The 22,592-nt window shown below is 31.3% G+C and overlaps 1 protein-coding gene across 1 annotated transcript in view; it reads left to right on the forward strand.

The window, feature by feature from the left end:
- The window catches only part of LOC119831144 (transmembrane protease serine 12), a 24,409-nt gene extending 2,150 nt beyond the window's left edge, over positions 1-22,259 (forward strand). The window contains exons 2-13 of the mRNA XM_038354406.1: positions 6,448-6,542; positions 7,387-7,499; positions 7,732-7,792; positions 7,906-8,035; positions 8,600-8,675; positions 9,974-10,083; positions 10,443-10,561; positions 12,086-12,309; positions 12,675-12,877; positions 16,274-16,430; positions 19,718-19,876; positions 21,387-22,259. Of these exons, the coding sequence (XP_038210334.1) occupies positions 7,431-7,499; positions 7,732-7,792; positions 7,906-8,035; positions 8,600-8,675; positions 9,974-10,083; positions 10,443-10,561; positions 12,086-12,309; positions 12,675-12,877; positions 16,274-16,430; positions 19,718-19,876; positions 21,387-21,506 (1,428 nt within the window). The 5' untranslated portion in view covers positions 6,448-6,542; positions 7,387-7,430 and the 3' untranslated portion in view covers positions 21,507-22,259. The remainder of the gene's footprint in view (positions 1-6,447; positions 6,543-7,386; positions 7,500-7,731; positions 7,793-7,905; positions 8,036-8,599; positions 8,676-9,973; positions 10,084-10,442; positions 10,562-12,085; positions 12,310-12,674; positions 12,878-16,273; positions 16,431-19,717; positions 19,877-21,386) is intronic.
- The last annotated feature ends 333 nt before the right edge of the window (positions 22,260-22,592 follow it).

The following is a 22,592-nucleotide window of genomic DNA, read 5'->3' on the forward strand; positions in this document are numbered from 1 at the left end:
ATTATTATGTTTGTTGTAGTTTGTTATTAAACATTTTGCATGAACAAATATAAAATTTAATTAACCACAATAATTGAGAACAGTGCTATATAATGCTATATATATTCAATGGAAATGTGAATACTGTTAACCATTTTGGTGAATTCCATTTTCCTGGTTTCTGCGTCATTAGAAATAATTTCGAATGTACATTTCAAAGCAAATTAAGCAGCATTTAATTAACACACAAAATATCAAAGAAAAAGAGCTGTAAATGGTTTTAATCAAGACTGTTTTGAAAATTCAGATTTGAATTTATAAATAGATATTTTTATTGGTTATTTTAGTATTTAAAATGGGGTGAAATAGGAGTTATAACGAAGAAATGTTATGTTTATAATTTGATATAATATATCATAAACTATTATCAACTTGCCTCGACGTTGCATGAATTTAACTGCGATAAAAATATACTGTGTAATTATACTTCTATTACTTCGGTTATAAACTACCAGTGTTCCAATTCCCATCAATGTCGGTTAGCTTGATTTAGCGTGATGAAGTAGCAGTCGTTTAAATATCTAATATTTTGGAATACATGAAATACAACTTTTCGCCAGCGTAGTCAAAAGAAAAATAATACATTCCAAGGTTTATCCTCTATATAGATAAAAATCTATGCCTAAGTCCATACAGTGGTTTAGGCGTGACGAAGAGGCAAAAAGATAGACAGGCAGACTTACGCATTAGTACTATTAGTAAGGACTATGTAACATTTGACCGCCTCCGTGGTACAGTGGTTAACGCGTGAGCGTAGAACCGAGGGGTCCTGGGTTCAATTCCCGGTGGGGGCGCACAAAAAAATAATGTCTCGGTCTGGCAGGTCTCGATCACCTACTTGTTCGTAAAGAAAATCGATCAGTGAAACAGATGTACATCATCTGCCCCATACACCACTAGGGGACACGGGACTTCACTTATGTAACATTTCGTTTTAACTACGTATCTAGTACCTAATGACAATAAATAATTAATATATCTGTATTAATGTATCTGAAAATAATAGTACTTTTATATTTGCTTTACTTTAAAATGATGATGACTAAACTGCAAAGTCTGTGAAAAATCTATTATAAGAAGATGAACATTATTGCCAATAAATAACGGTTAAGTCTATATGGTTGTAATTGAACTAGATTAAGTTTCTAATAGTGACTAACTAATCATAACTAGACGAATGCTCACTCTATTCTATTTGCACACTTGTATTAACCACTCGATGTTGGTGGTATTCAGGACAACATCCAATCGTAAGACGGATAAATAATGTCAAGTAATAACTATTATCCTACTAATATTATAAATGCGAAAGTTTGTAAGGTTGTGTGTGTGTTTGTTGCTCTTTCACGCAAAAACCACTAAACCGATTGCAATGAAATTTGGTACGTAGACAGCTGGACAACTGGAATAACATATAGGCAACTTTTTATCCCGATATTCCTACGGGATACGGACTTACGCGAGTGAAACCGCGAGGCGCAGCTAGTCCCTTCTAATACTGAACGGGAATTATAATCAAATAAACAGTTAACACTGAAATATTTGTAGCTAACAACTCACTATATTATAATGGATATATATTACTATATTATAAGATGTTGCGTCATTACAAACTGAAACAGACAGCCATTTTAATAAGCAAACAATTATGATATTCAATTACCGATGACACTGGAAATAATTTTCATATAAAATTACGTATACCTACGTCAAAAAGTGTTAAATCATCATTATGGTGATAAAGCTTTTGCGTTCAGCGAATTCTTACATTTAATGTCAATTAAATTAATGTATGAGTAATTTATGCACGGATCCACGACAAGTCGTTTATACAAGGCCTCTAGTCGCTGGGTAGGGCGGCGATGGGAAAATTTATGGATGTCTATCGGCCCGAAACGTTGGCTAATATTTTTAAGGACATACAATAGCTTCCGCAACGAAACAATATTATATCGAAGATATGCTATTACGAATAGATAACATAATATTAGTAGTAATTCGTATGCAAAATAGACGCTCATTTTCTTTCTTTTATTTGTATAGGAAATGACGTTTTTTGTTTGGCTAAAATAGTAGTATATATGGTGTATTTGTTTTTTTATGATGGATCGGCAACTCATTTACAGAGGTAGAGCCTAAGCAAATGTGTAACCCGGTTTTAACGGAAAAAGCTTATCCTTTATCCGTCAAAAGTATTGAAGCCGGTAATGAAAGAATGGGCTAAGAAGGGTGAAGAAAAGGAAACGGGGTTCGGGCTACCCCTCTCATCATAATTTACGAATCACAGTAGTATTTGCATGCTACTGTTTTACGGCTTTCTGTGCCGAACTCAATTCATGCCGAAGGGTACGCAACTGCCACATGATAAAATGAATTTATTTGCAATATATAATCTGTTATGACTCCTAATATAGGTAGTTTTATATTTATAGTATTATAAATATTTCCTTCTACATTTTTAAATTTAAAAGTGATGTAGACTATTGACTTTTACCATTTTAATAATAATTTTATAAAAATGAAAGGGTTATCAACCATAGAGTGAACTTTTTTATCCGGGTACAGTACAGATAATTTCTTATTATTCGTCTGAATATATTACGAATATTTTTATAAATTAATGGAGCTTCCTACTTGTATACAGCTGCATTGGTTTACCAACTAAATACGGATTATCTTCTGTGAAAAACATGTCAGTGCGCACGGTGATGTGAACGTTGAGGTCAATGTTACAATAATCGTCGCATGTCGAATTTACATATAAGATAAATGAAATTTGTCAAGGGCTTTAAATTGTAATCACAGGTGCCGAGATGAAAGGAATCAACGGTATTCGGTAATCATTACGATATAATCATAGACACGTACGTCTTTTGTTTGTGTATTTAACGTGGAAATATTTAGGCTTTTGAGTAATAACATATCGTTTGAACGTTTTTATCTTATGACTCAGTGCTTTGAGTATAAATAAAACGGTTTATAACATTTGTTTGTTTAAAATTATTGTCTTATTTCTACATGTTATATTTTTTCGAGGCAGTGATGAGAATGAGATTTTTACATGTATTTTAATGTATCTAAATAAATGAAGTATGAAATTACACATAAGAGGACTACACCACTTAAAAGTGTGTTTTACAATACATTAAATATATATTTATTTACTGCATAAAAAAACAGAAAAATGTATATGCTTCAAGTGTGCTAAAAATTAATCCTACAAATTTAATGCAATAGAGAAAAATCTAAATGATACCTATAAATCTCTAATTCCGTTCACATTTCTTAAGTATCATGACATAAATAATCCAATATGCTCCTGAACCTTGACAACGTTTTATTTTTTTTAGTTGCGTAAAAAGCGTCATAGTGTTATTATATCAAATTAGTTGGACTACCGAAAAGATTTTGAATAGAATTTTCATGTTTTTAGTTAGATGGGCAGAATGTATGGTAGAACGATGTTGTTTCCTATTTTAAATAACAACAAGCTACGCCCCACAGTTTCACCCGCGTAGGTCCGTATCCCTAAAAAAGTGACCTATATGTTATTCCAGTTGTCCAGCTGTCTACGTTCCAAATTTCATTACAATCGGTTCAGTATTCTTTGCGTAAAAAACCAACAAACACACACATCCTTACAAACTTTCGCATTTACAATATTAGTAGGATAGGATGTTTTATGTAGTTATTAACTTTATACAACTAACATTCTTTAAACTATTTTTCTTTACCCAAGTTACTTAAATGACATAATTATTATAGTGTCAATCTAGATATTGTCAAACAACATTTAAATATGCATATTTGATTATTAATTTCCAATAGTTAACGTGTAAATTGATTTGATTCCTGTTCAAAATAATCTTTGTACTACTAACATTAATTAAGCTATGTTTTTATACCCAAATTACTTATGTAGTTTTTATAATGGCGTAGTTTTTATAGTGTAAAGCTAGATAATAGCATGGCTTACTCAAAAACAACATTTAAACATGCATCCTAAGTCGTTAGCTAACACGTTTTCTTAGAATGCGTAAGAATAATAAAGATTCACAGCTCCTCCCCCGAAGGTGATAGCATCATAATATGTATATACTATTATCACCCGACCTCTCAGTAATATTCATGCAAAATTTGAAGTAAATCCATGCAGTACTTTCTGAGATTATCCCGAAGTAATAAATCGAATGATGAATTTAATTAAATATTTGATATGGCAAATTCACGAAGAAATTTGTCGATACGAAATTTAGCTTAAGCATGTGGTGTCACTGAAGAGTACTTGGAAATGTGAACTATTACTTCATTATTCTGTAATGAGGACACAAACATTCTTTAAAATGTTCTCATTTCTATTATTTATATGAAGTCTTCGTAATCACTTCAAAAGTAGAATAATTCCTAATGACTTTAACATGTGCCTCAAGTCTATGATTCACATCACTACTAAGCAATTAGGCATTTAGAAATTTGAGATTTAGCACAGATTTATAAGGCGCTTGCTTCATTTATAATCGATGCTAATAATATCTATCTTTATTGCTAAATAAATACATTTTAATACAAATTGGACTGATTGTGCATATTTGGAAAATTGTTTCATAAAACCGGATTAGACCTCGACCTCTTCAACAAAATCCAATAAAACGCTAGAATGAAACTCATGACTTATAGTTTTATTACAGGTTCCTCAAACACTGAAGTCTTATTTATAAGTTCCCTTTAGTCAACATCTTCCTTTGCTCTATTTCATTCGAACTAAATTGAAGTTGTGAAATTATTTAACTTCTTACCTCCACACTCCACTAACTTTATTAGAACGCACTTTGTAACTTCTCTATTGTACACAATATACTTTTTTTATGTTCAAACGTGTAATATATAAATTACGGTTATATTTCTTCTTTCAATTCCTTGCCTTGTATAGAGTAGATGCTATTTGCAGAGGATTTAGTCAACAAGTGAGGTAAATAAGTGAAATAGATCCTTTGGAAATTGAAATTCATGTCTTCAATTCTGTTTCAATTCAAATTGATACGCTGCAGTTTGAAGTTTTATCTGACATGACTAACATAATATATATTAGTATTTTTATTGGATAGGTAAGGAGTTGTGAAACTTAGATTTGCATGGTAAACATGTAACTTTCAAATAAGTATTATATTAATATAATATTAATTCAAAATCATAAAAAATTAGATACATAGGTACTAAGTATGCACTCCATACACGAGTATAGTATTAATAATCTATATATACATATATAATGATAAATAAATAAATCCCTATTTCCCTTGGTCACGCCATCACGCGTAAACGGCTGGACCGCTTTCAAAAATTCTTTCACCATTAGAAAGCTGCAATTACACTGAGTGACATAGGCTATATATGTACCACGGGTGAAACCGGGGCGAACAGCTATTAATTATTATTACGTTATAGTAGTATTTAACAACTGAACTCTAATTACGTTCTTTATGTGTATATGTATAATATAAAAAATAATAATTATAAAACAGAACGCATTTGCTTTTCTAATCTAAGAAGAGATTTAAATGCCTTTGTGGTAGGTATATTTTAATATAATCAAAATTGTTCTAGTAAAACAATTTTGTATTTCTTATAGACATTCCAGTTTAAAGCAAAATAAACGTTTGAATAATTTAAATGTATACTTTAATTATCGAGAGGAGTGCGTGGGTATAGTTGTAGTGTAGTTGCAATATGGCCATTCACTCGTAAATTTTAACTTTAATATTATTTATCGCATTTTCCCGCGATTACGTTCTTGTATATTTAAAACACTGTTCACCTAAATACAATATCAGATATAGACTGATGACAACAGACTTTAGTCCTTCCAAATTTTTCTATTTTCTTATAAATACCTAATTTGCCGTTTATATTAAACATGAACGACAGAAAATATATGACGTAGGATCACTAATAACGATTCATTTTTACTTATCTTTAACAAATTCAATAGAAGTATACTCGTAACGCTGAATTAATATAAAGATCGAGAAATTTTTATTCATAATAACAATTGAAGCAAAAATTCGTATAGTGTATATGTCATATTTATGCACGTCTTGAAGATGTGCATAATATTACTTACTTATTAAAAGTATACAGTTAAAAGACGCATTACCTACTATAATTATAATAATCACTTTTTGGATACAAAGAAAAGTTGTAATTTCTAAACTTCTTAAATATATTCATAGCCAAATATAGAAAGCTAGGAGCAAGCTCATAGCAAGGATCGACTCGAACTCTATTAAGCCACATTAAAAAGTTTTTATCTTGTATTCTCCGAATACAGCAATAAAAGACGAATATAAAAGTCTTTTTGTAAATCCTTCTTGAAACAAGCAACAAGATTTATCTTTCAATTCTTTTCAGGTCTCTCCAGATAAGCTTTTAATGATGGACAATATTAGAAGACATAAATTGTTACACTAAGAAATATTCATGTGGACAATCATAGAGCATTTATGGTGAGTATAATTTTAGTCGCTGTTATATTCTTGACCTAAATAACCATATTCGTTGGTGGGTTGTCTATGTGTAATGGTTTTCTTAAAACCAAGACTAGTGTTGCATTCGTCATAAAAGGCGGTGGTTGAGGTGTCAAACAAATGACTAGCGGGTACTAATTGCATTGTTCTTGATCTACTGTTTATTTATCATTTCAATTTTAGAATAAGTTATATATAGTCATATGTTTATGTATGTGACGTACACATGTTAAATATTGCTAAACAATTGGTGTTAGCTTTAAAGAAAGCGTTCATTTACATATGAGGTACAAATATACAAGACAACGGTACATGTAACATTATATAAATTGTCTAGAGTCTAGACACTTGATTGTATAAAATTTCCATTTAAGTATTTCTATTTATATTTTTACGTAATGTTACGTATACTATAATGTTGTTCAATATAAGTTTCGTAGAACAACTTGTAGTCAAAATATTTTTATTTAACATATTAAATGAAAATATGTTTTATTTATTAATAATTTAAGTTAGTATAAGAACTCAAATATATACCTAATACCAGAGCCCATGAACATTTGTTGAAGTAAGCCTGCAAATTACAAAATTAATAAAAATTATTAGATTGCTAATGGTTATTAATCAATCAAAAATATGAGGTTTCACAACATTTTACAAATACTTGAAACGGATACTTTAATAAAACAGCACGAACCACCTGCATTCGATTACTAACATATGTAACATTTACTTTTATTTCATACAACATTCGATAATAATTAAGTAATGATGGTGTATTGGCGCTCAGTAACATCTCAATATAACTATATTTTTTCAATAGATGCCAGTTCCTGGGGAATACTTTCGAAACTGGGTCGTGCAAAAATGACGCAGTTTTACCGTTTATCATTAATTTTGTTCATAATAGACCTAGAAATGTTTCAAGGACACACCGTAAGTATGAAAATAATAACATGTTCGATATATTCAAACTGCATCCGCAAATGCAACTTTATTACATTTCAATGATCTATTGAACTGTTTAGTTAAATAAAATTGGGTGCAACTATTTTATGATCACCGGAGTTTTTGAAAAGATTTGACCTAGATATTTGAACATTCAATTTATCAGTGCTATTGTATTTCATTGGTTATTATTTGTCTAGGCATATGATTTGGCTTTCAGACTAACCAGTCGGAGTTCAGTGGCATAGAAGAATATAAGAATAAGCGAATCAATTTATATGGTAAGCTATATTAGCTGATACTCTCATATGCTTCATAGTCGTCTTCAATTTCAATTCTAATGACATTTTACGTTTTAGTTTTAATTTAATACATTCGTTTTAATTCGCTTTAGGTGATAAAAAGACACCCTCATATTCCGAATGGGAAAGGTGGAGTGCATGCCAAGACGGTCGTAAAACTAGGCGGCGACATTGCTTACGTCGGCAAGTGTGCGGGGACTCCTTGCGAATTGAAGTAGCTCGGTAGGTATGCTTTTCTTATTTTCTTCAAGACATTTCAACTGGCTTAGTAATTTTCAATTCATGAGTCTAAAGTGCACGAGAATACAATTTATTTGCTGACGTTTTTATTGATCATGCTACCTATTTAACGCGATTCCTACGGTGCAGCGATGTGAAAATTTAGACTACACATTAAAATAGGTCAATATTTATTGACTTGTGACCCGGTATTTTTTTAAATAAACTCGTATCCAATATTTGCGCAAACCCATACAATATTTTTATTGTTAAAATAAGTATTGTGTTAACGTGCAAGTTTTCAGCCGTAGGTAGTGGTTGAAAATTCAATATTGAGTTTCCGAATGCATGGGCGTAGCTGTTTGAGGGGTATAACCTCCCATTCCCCCGAAAAATTAAAATTATAAAATTTTATGCAACCGGCCTGTCTCATATAATATGTTTCGTATAATATCGGTTGGTTTTGGGCATTAATTGCTAGAATTAATAAAATAGACATGAGCACGGCATTCGGCGTTTGTTTATAAATTCGTACGCGGAAACATTAGTTGTTGAATTTGTTTACAGTTGCAGTGCGACTAAACGGCGGGAGCAGAGCACAGACTCTGAAGGACATCGTTATAATTATATACCGATAAATTTGGTAATTACTTATATATATTATTTTAAATCTTTGCTAAAAGCATAGAAGGTGGCTTTTGCTGTGTTCCGTTCGGTAAGTCGAGGAGCCGAAGGCCCATATCCTTTTCCTTACCCTTTCAGTCCTTTCCTTCATTTATCTCGTCAATCCTTTCCTAAGCTTTTTCCAATCAGGCGACCCACCAGCTCCTTTGCCGATGATGACTTAAAAAAATGGGGTAATACGCATTCGCCGAGGCACTACCTCTCCGAATGTTCATGGGCGGTAGTGATCGTTTACCATTAGGCGAATCACAAGCTCGAATGTCCGTTATGGTATAAAAAAAGTAGAAAACGATAATTAAAACAGATGAAGGATAAAATATGGCATGTCTAATTTATTGCATACTAGTTTTTTTTTGTATTTCGTAATGTGTGTGAATGTGGTAGATTTTTTTGTAATAATTTTAAGAAAGGTATCCTTGTAAATACCCTTGTAAGGGAATAGTGAGAAAACTAAATAATTATAATGGCTTCGTTTTAAGTTTTATAAAACTTTTGTCTCTCACAATGATTTTGTAATACAATCTGAGAATAAAATATAAATTCATTAGTCGAACTATGTCTTTGCGAAACTTTAATTGAAAATCGCTTTGGTATTTCGAAATAGAATTTACTTCGTAGCTGCTAAGAACAACTAATATTTTGTAAGTAAAAGTTAATTAAATTATCTTCAACTTAATGTTTCCAATTATCAATAACACGAAACTAGATATTTTACTCGAAATACAATTAAAAACTGTTCTTTTGTAGACAATAGAAAAAGCAATACCTGTATATTGTTATAGGGTAAATCGACCTATTCCCGTTTTTCTGGGAAAGCGCTTGACCACGATACTCTTACTGGTAGAATCGTAAATGTTTTTTTAGAAATAACACTTTTAGGAGCTTGCTTCCAGTACGAAGCACTTATAGGCGTACCTAAGTATCAAATGAAATTCATAGCTGTCGCATAAAAAATTACATTAAAAAGGTCAGATTAACATAATCGTATAAGTTCATTAATATACTTGAGGTAGTTCCTATGAAAATATTACAGGGTAGGAAAAAAACGTATTTTTTTAAAGTGATCAGCGCGACACACGTTTTGTTTTAAATAATATATCCGACGGTTAGTAATTTAGTCGACTGGTAACTATCACTAAATCCGTGATATAAACAGTACGAATTAGATACAAGTACGAATTAAGTGGGTTTATCTTAGTATTACCTCTTTATCTTATTTATTGTGTTTGGGCTAATATAAACATTATAAAATTTTAGGTGGGTCTGAAGCAATTAGATGACAGTGACGTACAGAAAAGATTTACAGGATTTTCACCGTGGAGCAGTTGGACTACTTGTTCAAAAAAATGTATGACTGTTAGAAAAAGGTGAGTTTAACGTATTTATCTACCATCATAAGAACATTTTAATATATTTGATCTGTTAAAACGAGAACGTTTAACTCTTTAAGCACTTTTATAGATATAATAATTTTTACTGCACAATACAGATGTGTTATGTTTTAAAATGTTTATGTTATATTTAGTCTATTTAAATGTATTCACAACAAGCATATTAGAATGCAACTGACATTAAAATAAAACGTAACCTTCGAGTGTTTTGTTCAACTGGAAGGGAAATTATTTCTGTATCTATCTCCCTATCAACATCAAACAGAATATAAACTATTTAAACTCCTTCAATGCTTCAAATGTCATACAATGATCCTATGATAAAACTCCCACAGGCACTGCCAAAAATGGACAATTTGTGGCCGAAAAGTCATAAAGCAATCAGCTTATTGCTATCTCGAAGGTAGCTACTGCCACCTCTGGATTCGAGGTAAAATGCACCGAAAGGACCAAGGTAATTAGTTTTGTAATCTTTAAAAAATATATTGTTTTTTTTTTTTATATCCCGCTGAACTTATAGATACAACTTACGGTTTTTTTTTAAATATAATGTTTAATTATAAATGTAGATAACTCTATCAAGTTGGAATAACTATCATGGTAGGGTGTATTACATGTGTTAAAAGAAATAAATTAAATTAAATTCGACCTTGAAATTAATAAAGTTGCAGAAAAAGTTTACGACTTGCTATCATTTACAACGACATTCGGCCGTGTAATTGCTAGGGGAATAGCTGATTAGTGACAACATCTCCTATATTTTTTGCGCGTTAACAATAAATCACATGAATTGTAGCAAGCAGTTGTTTGGAATTAATGAATAGCGAGTAGAAATGAACAGTCAAGGCCGTAGACAGGAATTAATTTGGTATGGGCAAAATTAGAAAATGCCTGGAATAATACTCTAGCTCCGGATATAATTCGAGAAGGTTCTAGAGCTTCCTCTAAAAGACATCGTATAGCTACAAGTAGACACTTTTTGTTCCGTTAATCTTTCCATACTCTCTCATCACTACCATAGTATTCAACAATGCCTTTAACGTTTTGAATCTATATCATCATTTTTATTTATTTAATTTAAAAAAAATGCGGTTTTGCATGTGTCGCATGTCGTCGATCTTTTAATTCTTTGCCATGCCAGTTTCTTCACGATGTATATCTAATACAGAAAAGAAATAACAAAATTAATAAGAGCAAATACAGTTTATACATGTTAGCAAATTTTATCAACCTATACTTGTCTTAATTGTCTTATTGCCCATATATATCAATCGCTAAATCAAAACTGAATTTCACAGAAATTATAGGTAACTTTTATTTAGTTCGATTTATAAAATGTACATTGAAATTGTTAGAAGATTGTTCGAAGAAATATTTTGTTATAATATACTCATATCTTGAGCTTAGGCATATTGATAAATAATAAGGTGTTTATGAAAATCGTGTACCGTAATTTCAAACCCTTAAATTAAAAACGCTTTATATTAATGATTCAATGACAAGTTGACAATCGAAAATGATTACCTAACACCAAATTGAATTAGGAGTTGGCTAAACTTCTTTGATTAAAGCAGCAAAGACCTTGCGAACTCTTTAACTTTAAAATTGAGATTTTACGCAAACAACTGAAGTTTTGCAATCTAAAAATTTATGGGGATGTTAATTTTTAGCTTTAGGTACAGCATTATAATGCTTATGCATATTCAAAAAAATTAACGATAAAAATACCTACTATGAGGTGGGATTCGAATCTGCGTATTTCGCTTTCCTTGGCTACTCCCACTTGGCTACCTATTATCTCACCTCTGATTTCGAATTTCTTCTAACACCACCACACTTTCTTTTTAAAATAGTGAAAAGGCAACAAAAGGATTCCTCCCGGTTTCAATGCCACCTGAAGAGGGCATTCTTTCTATTCTTCAAAATCTTTTGATTGTGTCAAATTCTGCGCGATTAATTAATAGTAATATATTTGTAGGGTATACCGTAGTGGAATCGTTACCGGCTCCAGTTCCCGCTTTACATCCAGAAGATTCTAGGTCTTCTTCTACAAGTGTGCTGCTGTGTGGAAGACTAGGGAGGTACCGTGGTCCCGGGGGAAGACTACGATCTCGAATGCAAGACATGGTCCGTATCATTGGCGGTAGGCCAGCACCGCCTGGTAAATGGATTTGGCAAGTCGCTGTTCTCAATCGCTATAAGGTAATTAGATTGGAAAAGTCAATAGAGCTAAGATTTCTTTATATTTGATCCACATTTATAATTTTAATCAAATACTCCGATAATAAATTTCTACTATTTCTTAACCAAAGACATAAGAATTTTAATAATTCAGAAATAAATAATAAAATATCTAATATAATATTAAAATTAAGTTTCATTGACGTTAACAATATTTATCTTACTTTCAATAAATAAAAACGTTTTACACAATATTAAATTCGAATCGAGTACTAAATATTATTCGATTGTGTTGAACAACTTAAGATATTACATCTTTTACACCTCTTGCATGTTTAGGTATTATAAATTGTTCACATAATTAAGACGCCGTTTATTCTTCTCAGGAAGCGTTCTGCGGTGGAACATTAATATCGCTTCGATGGGTCGTAACCGCGGCGCACTGTGTCAGGAAACGCCTTTACGTGCGGTTGGGTGAACATGACCTGCTAATCCGGAGCTATGGCGAAGTTGAGATGAGGGTCACCGAAGCTGTCATTCATCCGCAGTACGATCCCGATACGGTCGTCAATGACGTTGCCATGTTGCGGTAAGAGTACGTACACGAGCCGCTAACATAAACAGAGAGGAGAATTTGTTATTATTAATAATACTCATCAGCTCATATATGTTCCCACTGCTGCGACACAGGCTCCCAAATAGGGTAAATATGGCCTATTAATAAAACATTATACCTATATTGTAAACACTTAATGTAACAAGATAAAAAAGCTTTAGCGCTAAGAAGTTAACATAACAGTAGGTACTAGCGTACATAACCTCACGGAAATTGGAATGACACCACGTTGGTAGCAAATTTACTATACACTGTCATCCTTACTATTCTGTCTTTCTCATTTTTCTATTAAGGCTGTGACTTATTCACCCATACGGACTTCGTCTTACACTAATTAAATCTTGATGTCTCAAAACACACTGATTGAATATCCACATGATAAGTACACTTGTTAGCTTCGGGGTTGAGATTGGAACGAAGCCCAAGTGCATCTTCAATAGTTCTTTTAATTATAGCAGCAGCAGAATTCATTCATTTTTAACTGTATGAATTCATTCTGGACTTCTTTATATATTGCTCCAAAACGAAAAAGGTTTGTTTTTATGTTTAGGAAAACTATTTGTTTATTTGATTCCTAAAGATTTAAAAGCATTTATTTCTTATTTAATTTCATAAAGAGAATATCGCGCCCGAAAACTGCATAGAGGAGGATTTTTTTTTTTTGCAAATTAATTAAAAATGTGATTGTTTACCATTTAATCGTTACTCATTATATTTTACTGTATCACATATTATAGATTTTATGAACCACTGCATGAGTAATTTATTGCTAAATTAATTCAGAGTTTCAGATATGTGGTACAAGGAATTATGCATGTTTGAATATTGCATAATGCAACGTAGCAAGTTTGAATCAGTAGGCAAACCTGTGTTACCTTGGCCTTATCCCCTTAGGTAACCTGCAGCTCCCAGACCACCCGACTTTAGTTTATTGAATTTAACTAAAGCAAAGCGGCGCTTCTAAAACATTAAGAAAAATGGAAAAGGTTTTATTTAACATCTATTAATGAAAAATGGTAGTAATAAAGTGAAAACAAATATTTCTCCAAAAACCTATCTTGTTTTCACCTTTCAGTGCCATCATTTTTGTTAATATAAGTAGGGGCTTATTACTGGAAAACGTTAACGTCCTTACGATTTATAGTGACATATTTTTTGGGTTTCATTACTATACCCAAACCGTACAAATGTCACACCAATGTTGTATTTTGAGGTTATGATACATTTTATGCACTTCCGACAATTTTTTATAACGTATTTTTCTAGAAGGTTCATTCTTATTGACATTGGTATTACAAATTTTACATGCGAACTTGTTGCTTGACTCTTATCTACACCGAAATATGAATGATAAAATGATGGTGTATTGAAATGAACGACTAATGTCCTCTTATAATTAATAGAAGATATTTTTAACGTAAGTTGCCGAAATCGAAGGCGGTTGGTTCTTAATTCGACTCTTATTAATGTTTTTTCTTCATGTATTTGATAGGAATAATTTCCTATTATTATTGCTATATTTCCTGTTATTTGGTCCCATTTTAGAACTTGTGCCCCCGTCGAGGAAATTTTTTTTTGAAAAAGAAACTCAATTTGAAAATTAATTCATAAATGTTTCTCTTTATTGTGCAGATCTTTTACAGTAGGTACAAAATATATTTGCACCAACTTTATCAAGGCCGAAGAAAGGTATTACTTACAGATGTATTAAACTGGAAAATTGCCCAATATCCTGTAATATATTTTAGCTTTCTCGGGACCTAAAGCTAGGTATAAATTTGGCCAATCTATTTTCCCCACGATCGCACATTCCTAAACGCCTCTTTAGGAAATAAATACATCACGTAGTATTCAAAATGAATACTTTGATTTGTTTCATAGTCACAATCAGATTCCTTACAAAGTGAACAAAATGTGTTGGGATGTAATTGGCAACTCGAAATCTATCTTATTACGTATAATCTATCTTATGACTTTGCAGAGGGTAATCCCTGGATCTACTACTTAAAAATTATTTCACCAATGGAAAGTCAGACTATCTGTCAGTGTCATAGATTATTTTTCATTTTGTGTATATCCCGGCTCGATCCTATATAGCGAGAGCAGCACTATTCATAGAGCTTACATACAGGTGTCTTTGTTTCTAATATCCCCATGTTAAGAACTTTTACTTCGCTTTTCCCACACTAACCCGATTTTACTTTTCCTTGGAGGTTTGTATGGAATAATAAAAGATTACGATTTACGACGACAATAAATGTAATTACGTTGAATGTGGGTGCGAAAGGCCCCTTTCCTTTTTAGCTAAGTAGTTGTTACTTCTCTTTTATGATAACCATAACAATTCAGTTACTCACAAAGTACTATTAATACGTAATCATTAAAATTAAATTCCAGACTTGATATTATTTTTAAGTACCAGTAGTTCCTGAGATTAGTGCGTTCAAACAAACAAACAAACTCTTCAGCTTTATAGTATTACTATAGATAAGTAGATTGAACTCTCATTACTCTTACGAATCCGAAAATGTTCTTACAGTTCTGTGCCTGGACATAGACAGACTAAAGTAACGGCTAGTTTACCGCCATGAAGAGTCTCATTCCATTCCATTCGTCATAAGAATTTCGTTTAATCGCACGTCCAAAACCGCGGGCAGAAAGCTAGTAATAAATAAACCTTACTCAATATCTAGTTCACGATGTAATGTACCTATTTTTGGTGAAGTTATAATTTATTTGTTATATTATTGTACTACTATAACTACTTAGAACATACTCCAAGTTACGGTCTTCAAAGATTTGGAGGCTAGTTAACCAGTAAGTAGTAAGTGAAAGTACCCTAATACCTATATTAGTATGTAATACTACTATAATAAATAAGGTACCCTATATCTCTACCGTGAAGATTTGATCGGTATTAAGCACTCACAATAATTAACGCTCGGAGAGTTTCATTGATCTTTAACTCTTGAGACAAGTGGGCATTCTACGTCCTATTAATGAACATTTCTGGTGAAATTCCTCTCTTGTTTAACTAACTAAAAGATCAAGATCGTCGATTGTCAATGAGAAAGTGGTTTTCAATTGAAAATAGTTAATAGTGGACATTTATGTTCACAATGAAGATAAAATTCCAAGTTAACATCTTATCATTTTATTCCATCCTTATACCACGGTACAAGTAAATCATGCAATGTAAACTATTTTTTATCTTAGGAATTAAAAAAATAGGTATGTTCTTTTATAATTATTTAATTTTCAATACAGCCTGGTACAACATGATAAATATAAAATGTTCGTTTTCTCGATATGTATTGTAAAATATAAAAGCCCGAGGTGTGATCTTATAATGACAGTTTTTTATTACAGGCTTCCTGCACCAGCGAGGCCGGATTTAGGCCACGGAATAGCATGTCTGCCTAATCCTCACCAAATTCTGGCTCCCCACACATCTTGTGTAATTTTGGGGTGGGGAAAAAGACGACCAAGTGACGTCCATGGTACAAGGATCCTTCATGAAGCACAGGTATTATTTTCTATACACATGTGAAAAATGTACTGTAAAGTGTCTGTCTTAGGAATGGTTGAAGAGGGATATTTGTATATTGTGTATAAAGACCACAAATCTCGGCTTTAACTGTTATTTGAATTAAGAGGGTTCCTTACGGTTGAGTGACAATCGGGACAACCTACATTTAAGTTAGTTCTAGTTCTCTACAAACAAACAACAAATAAAAACAAAAGTCATTGTAGTGCGTGCCGGGCTCAGAATTGGAAATGAAGCCAGTTAGTTATATGAACTTATCAAGTACTGCAATTGATAAGTTCCTTTTTGTTCAACCTAAACCTATTTCAATGAAAATATTTAACTCAATTAACTAGTTCACTAGTTAATATACAAATTTAAATGGAGACTAAGAATGTATTAACAAAAAATGTAATGTATAAAGTAGGTTTTGAAATTTTACTTTACTGAAGATACTCCAGTGTGCCACGCTCGCTGAAAAGTGGATAATTTGAAAATCTTCTTTACCGAAGAAAATCATTTTAAAACTATCATGTTTAAAATGGAATACTTTATCGTCTCCATAATCTCTCGTTTGCCCAATTCGAGTAAAGTTAACAATAACAATTGATATCATTTTTATAATGTGATTCCTTAATGTAATTTTCTTGATTGCTTCGGAATTTTCGAGGCGTTTACCAAATTGAATTTCATTGAATTTTTTATTGGCCTATTAACATAAACCTAGATATTTTATATTTTACGCAGGGGAGTGTGTATGCAGTATAGATAATGTAAATAATGATGGAACTTACATTATCAATAAAAATATAATAATATTATCGTATACTTTGTATATTATGTCTTTTAATCAAGGCTTTTAACTTCGAAATTCGCCAAAGCTCGTGCTTTGATTCGTACAAACCTAAGCAATTATAAAAATGTTCTCTTACGCAAAATACGTAGGAAATTTTAATATGATTATATTCATAAAAACAATTTTTCATGAACGCAAAAAAGTCAAGAAAATGTGAGAAATGCGAGAAAATCTCGACGCTATTATACTGAAAGTGGTCTTTATCATCTCCTCAGGGTTCGATGAACAACTGAAAGCCATCCTTGTCACCTTAAAATGCTACATAGTTGACAAAAATTTATCACTTTAGGTTTCTCTATTACCGTCATACATAAGTACATAGTAATATGTAAGGGAATCTTAGTCTATCTAAATTGCTGTTAGAAATTACCTTTACCATCATTAGTGCAACCTAAAACAAATTTGAATAGGTATATTAAATGGATTTAAATACAAAATATTGAAACTGGGAAAAGTGTGTGTAAAAAGTTTACGATGTCATAAATTTGAGGAATCGTTAAACGGATTTCAACAAATGCGGATAATAATTGAATCTACGAATGTTGTACTTCTTGTACAATAGATGTCATTTATTGATTTTAGCAAATAACATAGGAAATTTAAAACTCTACTTTATTTTAAAAGCGAATGACACGTCATTTAAAGTTATTTTTACTAAACATTGTTTTGGGGTTTATTTCACATATATAATGAATGAAAGAAAAAGTGTCATTTTAAGATTAAATTATATAAATATTGCAGAGCAATCACCCTTTAAAGAAATTTTTAATGTAAAGAAATGGTCTAGTCACTGTTTCATTGTATTTTTATTATATTAAGTATAGATTTAAAACCAACCCATGTGGATTTTTATACACAATATTTTCCTTACAATGTATCTCAAAGCATGTGAACGTGAGGATTAATGTTTGAATAAAGTAATCCGTTGACAGAGACTATGTTTTTTTTTGTTTGTGGTTTAGATTTAGATGGGCTCTGCACACGCGAATAATCTACTAAGGCATCATTGCTTAAGCTCGAGGAACGACTGGCTTGTACAAATTTATCGAAATTGTACACGTAACCCTGTGGTTTCGTCGAGCAATTCGCAATTGCTTTTAAGTCTACCTCAAAATATATATATAAAAGTAATTACCAGGAATCTAATACAATCTTTAGGATGCTAAGACCGTCCAAAGGCAAAATAATTAAAATAATGTTAAAATAATTAATAAATTTAGGCATATTTAAAATTATGCGAGAACTGTAACGTGATCAATGTTTCTATACCCTGGTACATAAACAGATAAAACCTCTATTATAAGTCTGTTAGTATTATGCAGAGCCAAAAAAATCGTTACCTATTTTCAGAATGGTGATGAATAATAGTTATTTTATGAGTAAAATAATAGAAAATATTAAAAAATTTATCAATATAATATATTATAATAAAAGTGTCATTCCTTTATATATTTAGTTAATAAGAAAACATGGCTTATCTTACGATCACTTGCTTATGCGAGAGGGTCGTTTTGGAGTGCCTTTATCTGTGCTGTATTTTTATAATTTAATAACACGTGTAAAGTGATTTATATTGTATGTTTAATTTCAAGCGAACGCATTTATTTAAGAAACACCGTATTTAATGACAACTGTATTAATTTTATCTATAACGATAAAAGTCTAACTTCTATTTACATTCCTGCCCATGTCACAGAGTAACAAAAAAATAAATAGTGGTAAAGCTTCACACAACCACGAATATCGATCGATCAATATGTACATATAGCTAAAACAACATCAATGATGGTGAATTTTCTATTTTTTAATATTACAAATTTTCTATTGAGTGAAATTAATAGTAAATCGTAAAGTATTACGTAAAGTATTCTACGGTATCACTTATTTTGAGCGCATTTGAAATTAGTATTCTTAGAAATAACGCAAGATGTAATTTTTCTTAAATATAAGTTTATTTAAACAATCTCAAAGTATGATCCTGTAACTTTAGGTCATGTGTGTCGTTGAAATATGATATAAATATCTGAAGTTGTCGTTTCAAGTACATTTTTGCGAGATATAAGTTAAAGAATAATAATAGGATTTCTTTTCCACTCTTGGGAGTCATTATGGTTTGAATTATGACGAAAGTAAGCTCAAAAGTCCATCAAAAGAATTTCACTGACAAAAGAACGTGAAGTTAAAGTTTTAAATATTATCCATTATTGGTAAGCGCTAGAGAGTTTTCATTGAATATGATAGATTCGTTTACACAAGTTTTATCTATTCCTTTATCTATCGTCTGTAATTCTATAATTCTCTGTACAAATTCTTAAGCTACTTAAATATATTTATACGTTTTATGTTAGACAGTATTGCCCTTTGATATACATTGCACATGGTACAATGAATTTGTGTAAGGAAATTTGTTTAATAAGTTTGTTTATTATAGGTATCTACTATACAGCAAGGCGTCTGCCGTCGCTCCTATTGGCAGTACGCCATAACAGATAATATGGTGTGTGCAGGACGCGGCCGACGCGACTCATGCGCAGGCGATTCCGGAGGCCCTCTACTGTGTAGAGATCGATCAATGCGTTATTATTTACAGGTTTGTTTTTGTCAAATGCCTAGTTAATGCTTGAGGTTTTGAAATTAATACCAGATTGAGCAATATTATATTGTAAGTAATTTTAATTTTAAATCTCCAGTAGACACTAGTCTGATGTTTAGAAAGCTTGTAGCAATTGGTTTAAACAAAAAGTGATGATATAAAAGTTACAATTATATAAAATGCTTTTAAGAGTCACAATATCATGAATTATTAATAAACTGTTAAAGCAGGGTTCTTAACCATGCGCCGTATACATTTGTGGCCGTATGCGATTGTAATAATTTATGTAACAGCTTCTGTGTGGCTTGGTATGCATCGAAATACCTAGTTAAATATAAAAGCTTGTCTCATTCGCACGGCTAAGGTCCAAAATTCCAAGCAGCTTTAGACGGCAAAATACTAAGCTCTCAAATTTATTACTAAATGCAAGGCAGGAGTTGTAAGTTTGAGAATGTTATGAGGAGATTATTCCCACGATTTATATAAGAATAGGTAAACGTGAAAAGCGAGCCTAATGATAAAAAGTACACATTTCAAGGGAACGTTTCTCTCTTATCGAACACAACAGAACCATAATATTACTAGTTAATGCTGTTTGTACTTTCGGTTGACTTTTCGAGGAAATGAAATACTCCGTAGCGTTGCTTACTACATTGGCTGGCACAGCGGAAATTTAATGCGCAATTGTTTCAGATTGATAATATTAAATTACTCGGCAATAAATATGCCACAATACAAATTTTATTTCAGTTGTTGGTTTGTGAAAATAAAAGGAAAAGATTAATCTATTCTTCTAAAATGGTGAATAAAAACACATTTCACTTAGTTTATTTAGTTATTTTACTTAATCTGCGAAAAGAATAATCCGATATTTTAGATTAGATAGTTGTATACTCGTATTTATATTTGTAATTTGTGATAAGCGATTTTAGTTAATTATATTTTTGAGTCATGTGACCAGGTACTTCGCCTTCCACTAAGATAATTAAATATACACATTAAAATCCGAGATAATTTTACGGTATAGTGTTATATGTTTAACACTAAACCGTTGATTTTATTTAAATGTAATATATAAAATTCTCGTGTCACAGTTTTCGTTGCTTTTCCGATTTTGATGAAATTTTTTGTGCTTATACGGTATCTATGAGAATCGGCCCACATCTATTTTTCATACTCCTAAATTATAAAAGTAAAGTTTAAATATATACGCTATGTCCTAGATACACATTTATTTATAGTAGATATCCCATATAATATTGCAGGCGAAAATAAAAGTAACAGCTTTTAATCAAAGCACTATTTGTATAAAAAAATATCAAACAACTCTCGAATCCCTAATAATCTTTGCATTGTATGTATAATATATTAAGCTATTATAGTATAAGTAATAATGTTTTGTTAATGTTTAAAAAAAATACCAAACAACCCTCGAATCCCTTATAATCTTTGCATTGTATGTATAACATAAGTGGCTATTATAGTATTCATGTAATGTTTCTTCTAGGGAATAACCAGCTTTGGCGATGGGTGTGGCAAGCGTGGAAAATATGGCATCTACACAAGAACGGCAGGCTACGTCCCGTGGATGCGTGCTATTATGAACAACAAATACTTCGATGATTAACAAATAATTTCTGGAAATTTAAGGCAGGCCCAGTCTTGCTTTATGACAAAGATTTGAAGGAAATCTGGTCTCCATTGCATGCATGTTAGACAATGTATCATGCACTATTATAGTCCAGTCTAGCATAATAGTGCAGTTAAATTCGAATAATTAGGAGGTCGATTTATACATATACCTAATGTATTAGATATCTCTCATTTCTATAGAGTTAGAATTTGAGGCTATGATAACATTAATCGTATAATTGGTTTTTAGGCAATTTAATTTTTACGAAACAAATTTATTCTAACATCCCAAATTTTGATAATACCTTGTACTCATTGGAGGATAGCTATCACCTATAAAGAAATTTATATATTTAAATTGGCAAAAAATATAAATATAAAAGTCGTATCTCTATGAGTTTTGGGCGTCAGTCGGTTTCACACGGACTCCAGAGCATTTTTTGATTTGCTTTCTTTACTACGAACACAAATAATGTTATTCGCTTTTAAGTATTACGAAATAGTCACTTGCATTCTGATATTAATACGCTACTAAGATTATTTGAAATAAGGATTGACTCTCTAATTATTATTGTTATATGTACAGTATTATATAATTATATAACTTGCCCACATTCCAAGGAATTTTTCGTTGGCAGAGAAATCATGGTTGTAATGTTTTCGATCATTTTTAATTCAATCTAATTTAGGCAAATTTGCTATCGGCTGAAAATGTATAAAATATTCAATAAATTTATAATAAAGTTTTCAGAACTGCATTCTGACTTTATTTGTGTATTTGATTACGGATAGGCCTAATATAGTTGAGGTTTAAAAAAACGCATTTATTTTTTTCAGCATTTATACATATATTTTAAAATACTTATATTTCAAAAACTAAAAAAATAAAAATCGATCACAAGGTCGACACACGAAAATAACAGCAACATAACTATGCATTGACTCAAACAACAAATACAATTAAAAGTAACAACTTAAAGTTTTTAACCAATAATTTATAGTATGAAACAAACCTCTCAGCACATACTTTCACAGTGGATTGAATTGAAGAAAATTGCAAAAAACCTTTTATTGATTCCAA

Source organism: Zerene cesonia, chromosome 13 (assembly GCF_012273895.1).
Source record: "Zerene cesonia ecotype Mississippi chromosome 13, Zerene_cesonia_1.1, whole genome shotgun sequence".
In the NCBI taxonomy this organism is placed as follows: domain Eukaryota; kingdom Metazoa; phylum Arthropoda; class Insecta; order Lepidoptera; family Pieridae; genus Zerene; species Zerene cesonia.